General features: G+C 46.5%; 1 protein-coding gene across 1 annotated transcript in view; it reads right to left on the bottom strand.

The window, feature by feature from the left end:
* iqsec3a (IQ motif and Sec7 domain ArfGEF 3a) overlaps positions 1-12493 on the bottom strand; it is a gene marked incomplete at both ends in the record, with an annotated part of 82340 nt that overhangs the window by 24247 nt on the left and 45600 nt on the right. The window contains 2 exons of the mRNA XM_083692560.1: positions 2201-2362; positions 10872-12184. Of these exons, the coding sequence (XP_083548686.1) occupies positions 2201-2362; positions 10872-12184 (1475 nt within the window). The remainder of the gene's footprint in view (positions 1-2200; positions 2363-10871; positions 12185-12493) is intronic.

The following is a 12493-nucleotide window of genomic DNA, read 5'->3' as shown; positions in this document are numbered from 1 at the left end:
TTTATCTCATTCTGAGGGATTTAAACAGTTCTATGTTCAATAATGTATGGTAGTACAAGTTTGAAGCCCTTAAAAGCATTTTCCTGTTAATGTATTTCACCACCTGGTCGAGAGCATTTCATAGTATGGATAACCTGAAATACAGGGAGAGGTGGGGTTTGGAGCTAGAACTGGAGAGCTTATTTTCTCTAGGACACACATTTCAGTGGCTCAAGATAACAAAAAAAATATACAGACAGGTTAAAATACCTTTAGTTGCTATTAGACTTAGGGGAAAAGAGAAAGAGGACAATTACTGAGGGGAAAGCAATAGAGAACGCTGGCAGAGAGATGGAGCAAAGAAAGAGAAAAAGAGAGAGAGCAAGAAACAAAGAATTAAAGAGAGAGAGAGAAATATACTTTTTGAAGGGGGGTTCTTTATGGCACCATTGAGGTGCAGCAAAGTCATTTCTAGAACCATTTCAGCAAAGAGGTGCTTTGTCATGAAAGAGGTGTATTTTGGAATCGTTTAACTCATCTAATTCCACGCAATGCACCTGGTTAAAGTATTGTATTACTGTATTGTACTCATGTTCATGCATGATTTTATTTGGGGGGCACCCATTAGCGTGATGTTTGTGTGTGTGTGTGGGTGTGGGTGTGGGTGTGTGCATGCATACAGTGCGTGCGTGCGTGTGTGCATACAGTACATCTCTCATAAGACCACTTGAAAGAGACGTCATGCCCAGCTGTGGGATTTATCTTATTAAAAAGCAAAAGAGCAGAAAAAAAGAAAAGAAAACGCTGATCAACAACGCCTTTGAACCACTCTTCGGTTGGCTTCTTAATCTTTATTTCATCTCGTGTGTAATAAAACGCTCGACAGCCTGTCTGGGTGGCATAGGCCTTTTTTCTATCTAAGAAGGTCTTAACCAACACTCATAGCTACAATATCAGCCAGATAGAACCGACATGCAAATCCTAATTGATGTGTTTCTCAGTAATGTATCCAGTAATTCACGTAACTCTCACACAACGCATCTTAATGTTTTTGACGTATATCTTATAGCACCACATGTGGTCGACGCCGGTATAGCTAGATACAAAGAACGTTCTTTGGTCTGCAGAAACAAATACGTGCACACAGAACATATCTGTTGGTCTGCAGAAACAAATACGTGCACACAGAACATATCTGTTGGTCTGCAGAAACAAATACGTGCACACAGAACATATCTGTTGGTCTGCAGAAACTATCCCCCAGGATGTATTCATTTGGAGGCCGTATTGATGGTTTCAGTGTTCAGAATGGAGAGTGATATCGGAGCTCAGCTGTTGGTAGATCTAATTAAAAGATGGAGTGGCTGGCCCTAGTCACAGATGGAGAGAAACAAACACCAGCAACAAACATCTTATTATGTCCCAGACTCTGTGTGTGTGTGTGTGTGTGTGTGTGTGTGTGTGTGTGTGTGTGTGTGTGTGTGTGTGTGTGTGCTTGATTGCCTCTCTGGCTGTCTGGCTGTCTTTCTGCCTGTCTGTCTGTGTGCCTGCCTGCCTGCCTGCCTGCCTGCCTGCCTGTCTGTCTGCCTGCCTGCCTGCCTGCCTGCCTGCCTGCCTGTCTGTCTGCCTGCCTGCCTGCCTGCCTGTCTGTCTGTCTGTCTGTCTGCCTGCCTGCCTGCCTGCCTGCCTGCCTGCCTGCCTGCCTGTCTGTCTGTCTGCCTGCCTGCCTGCCTGCCTGCCTGCCTGCCTGCCTGCCTGTCTGTCTGTCTGTCTGTCTGTCTGCCTGACTGTCTGTGTCTGTGTGTGAAAGCTGAAAGCTCCAGGATTACACAGCAATATCAGATGGAAGCTTAACTGTTCATTTTGCTTTGCTAGTGGGTTTGTCTCAGATCAACTGGTCTCAGTCACCAAAGCAAGGGTCTTTACTGTTGAGATCCCCTCTTTCTTTTCTCAGTCATTCTAACTGATCTAAGATGTCTGGTGGGGGGAAACTAAAGGGTTTCAATACATAGCTTTGACCAACCAAGGCTTCTGTGATGATTACGTCAAGGTAGGGAAGGGGGGAAGGGCTTAACATCATTTACACCCTCTTGAGTCTAGTCACTCTAAAGGTTTCTTCCAAAGTTTTAGCTCACCACTGTCGCCTTCAGTAAAAGCACAATAGAAATACATGTAGATTGTTTTGATCAAGAAAGGATAGTTTAGAGAATAAGGTACTCACTCTAGGACATCTCTGTTGAAAGGTTTCTTGCTGTTGCCCAGGAACTCGCCAATCATCTGTCGGCTCAGCCCCTTCCTCTGGAGCAGGAAGTGGGCCACGCCTATGGGCGTGTCCGGGATGAAGCCTCGCGAGATGAGGAACTGGAGGCCCTTATCAGGGTTCCTGAGAGAAGGAGAGAGACAGAGAGAGACAGAGAGAGAGAGAGAGAGAGAGAGAGAGAGAGAGAGAGAGAGAGATATTAGTCATACTGTAAGTGATCACTTTTCTTTGTGTATGAAGTATCATTATTTGTCTTTATTTAGGCCTACAATAATGATGGTCTAAAAATAATTGCATATTCTGTTCGTAGTATACTGCCAATTGGTAACATTAACAGTGTGTGAGTACTTCTTCCTTTAACAAAGTAGCTCATCTTTACTTCATTGCAATTCGATGGAAAGACATGACTTTATCATCTTGCCTGTTAATGACCAGCGGACACTAGTTCAGGTAAGTGTAAAATATACGATATCTCCTCTCTCTGTCTTTCAAACTGTAACTCCTGCAATTACAGCTTTCTAAATGACGATGCATAGGGGTGCATTAGAGTCACAATATAAGCAATAAAAATGATACAAAGCAATAATGGGATCGTTGTAATGGAAATCTGTTGCAGGCAACAAGCTAATTGTACACAACACTCTGCGGCGGAGGTGGTGACCGTTAAAATGATAAAACACATAGGCAGCGGCTCATTCATATTCATTCCCTTACTGAATCATTACGTTCATTAACAATAATTAAACAGCTCGCTGCACAGTTAAACTCTGAGGATACTGCCTGGAATTACAATGGTGCTCTTGAATGCAACATATGCATATGTCTTCATACGGTATGAATGTATGAAGACAGCTTAAGTGTAGTAGAGAAAATTATAGTGATGCAGAATGAATAGCACATAAATAAATAACTGGAGGACTCTTACCTGTGTGTGTGTGTGTGTGTGTGTGTGTGTGCATGCATGTGTACCTTGCGTGTTGGCCTGTGTAGGTGTGTGAATACCCATGTTTCTGATTGGATGTGGACATAGGTTTATCTGTGTACTCAACACCCAGCCACATTCTGTGTAATGACATCAAATGAATTCAAACAAAGCCTCTCTTTCCCAATCCTTGGATGCATGTTGGAGATTATTACTCATTTATACTCCCCCCCTCTCTCATAAGAGTGTAATATCTGCACTTAAGCTATTTATAGCCCTTTTAAACAGGAGGGGAACATGATGTGGTGGGGAGGCTCAAAGTACCACAGCACATTTCCCCCATCCTCAACACTGTGCAGTGCTATCACCACAATGGTTATGTAAGGAGGCCATGTGCACCACAGCTAATGGGCTTAGTAAGACAGGGAGAGAGAGAGAGAGAGAGAGAGAGAGAGAGGGAGAGAGGGATTGAGGGAGAGAGAGAGGGGTAAGGGTGAGGGGGAGGGAGGAGTGAGGGTGAGAGAGAGGGGTAATGGTGAGGGGGAGGGAGGAGTGAGGGTGAGAGAGAGGGGTAATGGTGAGGGGGAGGGAGGAGTGAGGGTGAGAGAGGGAGAGGTGGTGGAAGAGAAAGGAAAGGGGTGGGGAGGGAGATGGGGAATAAAGAACAGATGTGAGAACAATGGGATGACAGTCTGAGAGGTCAGAGAGGAAGAGGTAAAGAGAGGGAGGGAGAGAGAGAGAGAGAGAGAGAGAGAGAGAAAAAAAATAAGGAAGGGAAAGAGAGAGACGACACACAACAGATGGGGGGCGAAGTTAGAGATGAAGAGAAACATAGATGGAGAAACATCGAATCGAAGGATAGAAAGATAGAGAGAGATGAAAAGAAAGAGTGAGCGGTGCATCCCAGACAGGGCCCAGCTGTGGTGCTGAATAGACAGCTCCCTGCGTATTGCAAACTCACTGAAACTGTCTGAAGACAGAGGGCAAATAAACTCTCTTGGGATAACACCAAATGGTACTTTTTCCAAGCACACACACACACACACACACACACACACACACACACACACACACACACACACACACACACACACACACACACACACACACACACAAACAATCCTCTCCAATACACACACAAAAACACTATCAAAACCGTGTCGAGGATAAATATTCAACCTTGTCAATCGCAACTTTTGCTACAGTCAATCGCAACTTTTGCTACACTCCACCCCCCCCCCCCCCCACATTACAAGTGAAGAGATAGGCATAGATAGAAACAGTGCCAGCAGAAGAAGACCATGCTTTATGGTCCTAAAACGGTTTAACAGTCAGCACTCTCTGTCGCCCGTCTCCAAGAGCGGCCCCATTTTATTCCCCCCAGTAAACATTGATAGATTTATGACGGGTTAGCGTAGCCACTCTAGCAATCATTTGAGAGGGTGAAACACAGGACGGAGGTGGAACTGTAAGTGATCTGAACCCTTCTTCATAAAACTGATATAGAGCCGGTGTAGAGGAGGGTTTTTGACGCTGTTGGATCTTGTGTCCTTCTTTTGCTGAGAGGGCGGTTGAGGTCAGCTTTACTGAAGTAGCATATGATGCTCATTCACACTGACAGATTTCTCTCTCTCAGGGGACTATGGGAGAATATACTGCAAATCCATCTGGATGGAGGGCTCTTATTGCTCATAGTTTTGTGAAATGCGAACACGCAATATGAGCCACCTGGAGAGGGAAACTAAGCAATTATTTGTCAATTATTGTGCTGATTTTGCAAAAAAATAACTGCTGCCCTAAGACACCCTCGTATTCCTTGCAGATAGAGTGTATAAACAAACACACCAGCATGAACACACACACACACACGCATGTATGCATGTACACATGCACGCATGTACGCACACAGGCGCGTGCACCTGCACACACACACACACACACACACACACACACACACACACACACACACACACACACACACACACACACACACACACACACACATACACACACACACACACACACACACCAGACATACACAGAAAGTAACTGGAGAGATCCTGGCCCCAGGTTGCTCCTCTGGTAGAGTTGGGTAGGTTTTGCTGATCTATTGTGTTAATTAGTCCTGACATAGCATGTCACCCCTGCAGCTCTACACACACACACACACACACACACACACGAGGCCCCTCTAACTCTCCTCTCATCTTTAATTCATGAACCACTGTGGCACGTCTATTTCCATGTGTGCAAGTGAAAAGCCCACCCATGCGAAGAGCCCACCTGACATACACACACACACGCACGCACGCAGGCAAGCAGGCACACACACACACACCACACACACACGCACGCACGCACGCACACACACCACACACACACACACACACACACACACACACACACACACACTCACACACACTCACACACGCACACAGGGTGCACTCAGAATCCTCAATGCTCTTAGAATGGTTCTGTGTTGAGTGGTCTAGACAAGTGCAATAGAGCATGAGGAGGGGAGATCTATACATACTAACAGAGAGTAGACTTATTATAAATATCAGCTAGAGAGGCTCTCTCTGTGTTCCTGGGAGGAACTTTCTCCGTCAGAGGCCCTCCCACTCCCAATAAGGGCTAGAGGACACTGTAGCACTGAGCCCCAGGGACAGAAATGTCCTTGACAACCTCATTCCCAGTGCAATCGAAGCATTGGCATTCTGTCCACACTACTGGTGAAAACCTTATCAAGTGGTCTCTCTGAGGCTTCATGTCTACCTCGTCCCACGACACTCTCTCTCTTTTATTCAATCTCTTCCTCTTTCCCTCTCTCTCTCACTTTCTTTTTCAATTTCTCCTTACTCTCCCTTGGCTCCCTCCTTCATCTGCTTATTTCAGTTCACACTCTCTTTCCTTCCTGATCTACCTTCTCTCTACACAAGGCAGCACACACACACACACACAGACACACACACAGACACACACACAGACACACACACACACACACACACACACACACACATATATATACACACACACACACACACACACATATACACACACACACACACACACACACACACACACACACACACACACACACACACACACACAGACACACAGACACACACACACACACACACACACACACACACAGACACACACACACACACACACACATATACACACACACACACATATATACACACACACACACACACACAACAGTCTGAGCCACTGGGTTGCACTGTGCGATACAAGTCGACAGGCTTAGTTCCAGTGACTTATAGGCTGTAAAACCTTTGAAAGGTACAATATGTGGAGAAGCCCAGCTGGCTGAACACACCAAACTTCCTGCAAACAGGGAGGTCATATTTCCTGCATGCGGCAAAGAAAAATGTTGCTTTGTCAAAAGCTAGCTAAGGGATCAAATGGTCCGTAAAACCACAAGCACTTGAAGCTAGCCGACCGTCGAAGTGTTAGCCGTAGCCTACACGAGGGATCTGTTATAAGAGGAATCGACGTCGAGCTAGCAAGAGTTCAAATAATACAGAAGAATTATGAGCACCAAGCTAGCAAACGACCTTTCTGTGTTTGCCTGCTAACTCGGAGTGTAGAAGGTTTGCACAAGGGGAAATGACGAATAGGAAAAGTCATTTAATGTCAATATTTGCACGTGCAGGTTATGATACAGGGCTGGTCCCTTCATCCTGCCCCTACTAATTATTTGTTATGGGAGGATTGGCTCACCAGAGAGAGAGAGAGAGAGAGAGAGAGAGAGAGAGAGAGAGAGAGAGAGAGACAGAGAGAGAGGGAGATGGTTCTGTTTTAGCCCACAGCACAGTTGCCTGCTTAGAATGCAAGAGGGGGAACAACACAGGTATTAGAGGGAGGATATGAACTGCTGGAACTAATAAGCCTGAATCCTTCTCTCTTTTCCCTCGCTCCCTCTCTTTTCCCCATCTCTCTCACTCTCAGCATGCAGTCACTTTATTAAAAACAGGCTTATCTCTCCAAGGTGGGTGATCAGCGAAAGAAAGTAAGGAGTGGGGGTGGGGTAGTATAGAGAAAAGGGTGTGGACTCACTGCGAACAAACTTTCCTCAAAGTCACATCAAACCTTGAAGCATCACAGAGAATGGCTTCCAAACAGGTATTAAGCCAGAGAGCGATTTTTGCATATGTTCTTCGAATCTTCGATGCTTCTTTGATTACAACACAAAAGGCTGCGAGAAGTGTAAAAATGCTGGTAAAAAATAGACACGCAAACCTCGTACCCTTCTACCACCCACACTGGTTGGCAAACACACAGTCACATACTTAGCATCCAAAGCTTTCCCTGAGCTATTCCTGTTCATTTGCTGCTCCCGATGACAGTGTGTAAATGATCTGAAATTAACCTCAGAGATACTAGCCAGGCTATACAAATGGGCTAAACAGTAGGTTTGAATGAACAAAAAAACACACATGCAAACTATTGTACTTGAGAGAGGAGAAATATAAGGATGTGTAAAGGGATTTTCTCTCTGTGAATTAATGTTTTTGAGAGGGAGCAAAAGCTCGATCACTCTCTGTAATGCAATTTTAAGCAGGCATATGTACAATACCTGGAGTCCCCACTGACTCAGCAATCATCTCAGAGGACCCATCGCCTGCCACTCGTTTCATCACAGTGCACCATTGCTTCCAGGCCAACGAGTATTCATAACGAATTAAGGAACATTCATAACGAATTAAGGAACATTCATAACGAATTAGGGAACATTCAGTATTTGGGATATTTTTGTGGATATTGGAAAAAAACGCAACAAAGGGGGATGAGAGAGGAATGAAATGCTGTCCCGACCAAATGGTCTCAAACTTAAGCCTAATTCCGAAAGGTACAAGTTCCCACAGTAGCGAGGAACTTTTAATTATACCCTCGACTTGCAACAGAATTACTAATCAGGATTCCGGCTTTGGATGGTTGCCATTATTCTTTTGGAACCAACCCTAATGTCTTCCAACTGATTGGTTCTATCTAGACCATGAGTGGACTTCCCAAGTCTTAACAGCTATAGACAGAAAATGGTCTCATCCATTTTCCTCAAAGAAGGGTGGCTTGGACCCTTGAGGACATGCTCAAAGTGGGAAATTAATTGCATTTAAAAAAGTTTCCCCTATTATAGATTCCTGTGATGTGCTCTGTATGGGCCCCTTACAACTCTTCTCCAACCTCCTGACTACCGTCCACTGCGGTTTACCCATCATGCACCTGTCTGGTGATTATCTTGGGAGCCCTTCTTATCTGGTCCTGAATTAGTCACTCTTCACTAAGCAGAGTGAATGGCAGGGCAGGAATCATTTAAAATGGACAGAGCATGACAGGGGGAGAAAATAAACATTGTGGAATTCAACATGAATGCCTGTTTTTCTACTTTTCAGGTGTGGAGCTGGGGGGCTTGGGAATTAGGGAGGTGCGGTGGGCTCGGTTCCTGAAAGTGAGTATTGAATGAGGAGTGAATTTTCTAGAGTGACCGAATGGCTAGATAAACTTCATGTTATCCATGAGCTTTAAAAATCCAGCAGTGAGAAGAGGGGGAAGTTTAATTTGCATATGATCTCTAGAAGGGATCGCTTTAAAGATCCATCAGAAAAGTAATATAAATATCATGAATTATAAACAACGTGCTATGAAGGTTCGGCAAGGAGGGATGTTTTCAGAGGAACAGCCTCATAACTCAGACCTCCCTTTCTCCCGCCCTTCTCTCCCTCGTTTTCTGTCTTTATCACTCTCATTCCTTTATTTATTCACTTTCATTCAATCTCACCCTTTTTCTGTCTAAATCCTATTCTGTGTGTGCGTGCGCGTGTGCGTGCGTGCGTGCATGCGTGCGTGCATGTCTCTTTCTCAAGCCCCCACTCTCTCTCTCTTTCACTTTGCAAGGTACGGTCTTGAAGTGAAGCCACTTAAATCCAGCCCCAGACTTATGTTCATCCTGTTTGCTGTTCCACAGAAAGCCCAGAAAGTGCTGGTCCAGCTCTCTCAGTCTGGGGAGCCCCATTAAATCTCTATGATTTCATATGGGGGTTATATATAGACACACTGTGCGGAGGAGAAAATGGAGACAGAGAACAGGGAGAGAGAGGGGGGATAGAAGAGGGATTTGCTTCTGATGCAGCTACAGCATGGGCGCTTTAGCTCACACATTGTCCATCTCTACATCTCTCTCGTTTTCATCCCATTCCACCTTTCTTTCGTTCAGTGTCTCTAGGTCAAAAGTTCCATATAATCACTTTAAGATCCTTACCCTAACTATGGCCTTACAACTTCCTTAAACCTAATAATAAGCAATACAATGCTCACAAAGTTCAAAATGTCGGCTTTTGATATTTTTCTAAGATGTCAACCTTAAACTTTTTTTTCCTAAATCTTAAATTTTGAAGTTTTTCTTAAGTTAAGTAAAGGAAGGCTTGTCTGCAGACAGCACACGAATAAGACATATGGGCAACACAATGTGCCATCTTGCTGCAGCAGAATCAGGGTGGTAGACTTGATAAGACTGGTATAGTTATTGTTTTCAGAGCTTGCAAACTAGGCACTGTTAGCATGGCATGAACATTGACATTATTACATACACATATTGTATGTTTGTAGTCTTACTGGCTACTCACAAGTAATACCAGAGCTGCCTCAACCTATTACGGGACTCAAAGCACTCATGCATGAGACACTTAAAAGTGTTTACTCACTGGATAACATAATAACCACCAGATGAAGTTGAACACGTTTATTACATTATTAAAGGTTATTACATTATCCACTGTTATTACATTGTCAAATCACCCTTGTTCCATTTGTGTCTGGTCTCCACCACTTGAGCCACGCACAGAAAACAGGGGAGCTATTTTTGGACTCAAAGACAAACTGAAGGTGACAGGCATTCTGCTGTTGGCCACAGCTGTAGAGAAAGAGAGAGAGAGAGAGAGAGAGGGAGGGACAGAGAGAGAGAGAGAGAGAGAGAGAGTGAGGGAGAGAAAGAGAAAGAGAGAAAGAGAGAGAGGTCGAGGTGGGAGGACCTCTCTCTCTTTCTCTCTCTTTCTCTCCCTCACTCTCTCTCTCTCTCTCTCTCTCTCTCTCTCTCTCCCTCTCTCTCTCTCTGCAGCTGTGGCCAACAGCAGAATACCTGACCTTCTGTGGAGAGAGAGGGGGTAGATGGAGAGGAAGAAGGAAAAAGATACATGAAGAGAAGAGGGAGGAGAAAAAGAGATAGAGGTAGAGGTGGAGAGAGTGAGGGAGAGATAGATTGACAGAAGGGGAGCTAGAGAACTTAACTGTCAATGAAAATCATTGATTTAGTTGTCTCTGCTTCTTTCCTATATACATTAAAGGAAATCTACAGATAGTTTCCATGAGGGTCTTTATAATGGAGTGCTACCCCAGAGAGAACACCATGAGAACCAGCAACACCTACCTTTCTCTTCTGAATAAGAGCTTTGAACCCCCATCGATCATGATCCCATAACCATGTGCGTTTGAGTGGCAGTGTGTGTGTATGTGAGAGAGAGGGAGGTAGGAAAGGAAAACCATCTATATTCCAGCATATAACTTTCACCTATCCGTTCCTTATTCTGTTAGTATTATTGAAAGAGGACATAGAGGGGATGACTTTCTATATTGGAATGTAGCCCATGTCTATGAGCTAGGAGTTAGGGAGGGAGGGTGGATACTCACACGTTGAAGAGGTTGAGGCCGATGCGGTAGAGGCGTTTGCGCATGACATCGGTGGAGAGGGTGGGCGACTTGCAGCTGGCAGGGTTCTCGCAGTGGTAGCGGGGCAGGCTGAGGATCATGGCCTGCAACGCCTCCTTGGAGGAGGCCTCGGAGGCCGAGCGTGCCTCTGTGGAAGTGCTGCTGCTGCTCATCTGCTCCGAGCTGTTGTCGGCCGTCTCCGAGCTGCTCCGCTTGGCCTCCAGGGGCTCCGCAGAGGACAAGGAGCCCACCAGTGGTGCACCATCCTGAGGTTGAGGGGTGCATGTCGGTCCCATAGGTGCCATGACCACCACCTCAGGGCCCTGGGGAGATTGGGCTAGTTTGTCCAATGGGGTCAGGGGGGGCTGTTGATCGTCCTCGGCCAGCTCTTCCTCACTGGGAGGGGGGGCCGGGAAGTCAGCATCCAGCCCGTCTTCTTCTATCTCTGGTTCTGGGGGTGGCGGGGGTTCCTGTGGGGGTAGAGGGGGCTCCATGGGTTCCACAGGGGCCTCTTCAGGGGGTGGTGGTGAGGGTTCTTTAGGGGGCTCGGGCGGGATGGAGGTGGGGATGGAGTTGGTGTTGACGTTGGTGGTGGTGGTGGCAGGGGTGGCAGTGACTGTTGTGACACCGCCTGCTTGCTGCACACAGTTGCCAAGGGAGACGGAAGTGGAGGATTCCATGACAGAGGAGGACATGCGAAAATTCTGGCTGTCAATCTGCACCGTCACGTCGCGGAACGCCATCATCAGCTTGCTGGCGCTGCGAGAGAGGTCTGCCATGCTCTCTCCCCGTATGTTCTGGAGAACTGCAGACTCATCCACTCCTCCTCCCACCTCCCCTCCTCCCCCACCTCCAACCCCAGCCCCGGCCGTACTGAAGGACTCAGCGCTGAACTGGTAGGTGCCGCCCTCTTGCAGCTGACACATGGTCTTCAGGCTCCAGTTGCTCAACGCGTCATCGATGGACTTGGCCAACGATTGGACCTGCTCGGTGAAGGAGTCCTCCAGATCGGTCAGGGTGCCGCCCACGGTGGCAGGCAGCGATGGCGAGCGCACCAGGGGGATGCCCGCCAGGCTGCAGCCTTCAGCCAGTGCCCGCTCAGCGGAGAAGCCCTCGGCATTCTGCACACGGACCTTGCGCAGGGAAATGCGCCGGGGCAGGCGGCTCTCCAGCAGAGAGTTGCGGATCTTCTCAAAGTTCTTGCTGAGCTGGTATTGGCGGAAGGCAGTCTGGATCTTGCAGGCGGCGCGGCGGGATGTGAGGTGGCCGCCGTATTTGTGCTCTAACATTTCGATCTGGAAAACACGGAGGAGAAAGACAGATCGAGGCATTAGTGAAATTCTACTGCTTTGATGTTTCAATGCAACATGGAACAGATGAGCATACGGGGCATTTACTGTGGGTGGAAAAGCATACAAGGATGTACTGTAAAGAAGGGTATCAGTCATAGGCAAGTATGAGCTGGAAGCAGGATGACAAGACAGTGTGTAACAAAGACAGAGCACATACAGCAGTACATACACCCCAGTTGTACAGAGATCCCCTTATAATAAACAAAAGGCTGTCTCTAAAGCTCAAACCACAGCAGAATCAACATGCATAAA

The sequence above is a fragment of the Argentina silus genome (genome assembly GCF_951799395.1).
Source record: "Argentina silus genome assembly, chromosome: 20".
NCBI lineage: Eukaryota > Metazoa > Chordata > Actinopteri > Argentiniformes > Argentinidae > Argentina > Argentina silus.
This window is presented reverse-complemented; position numbering and strand designations above follow the sequence as displayed.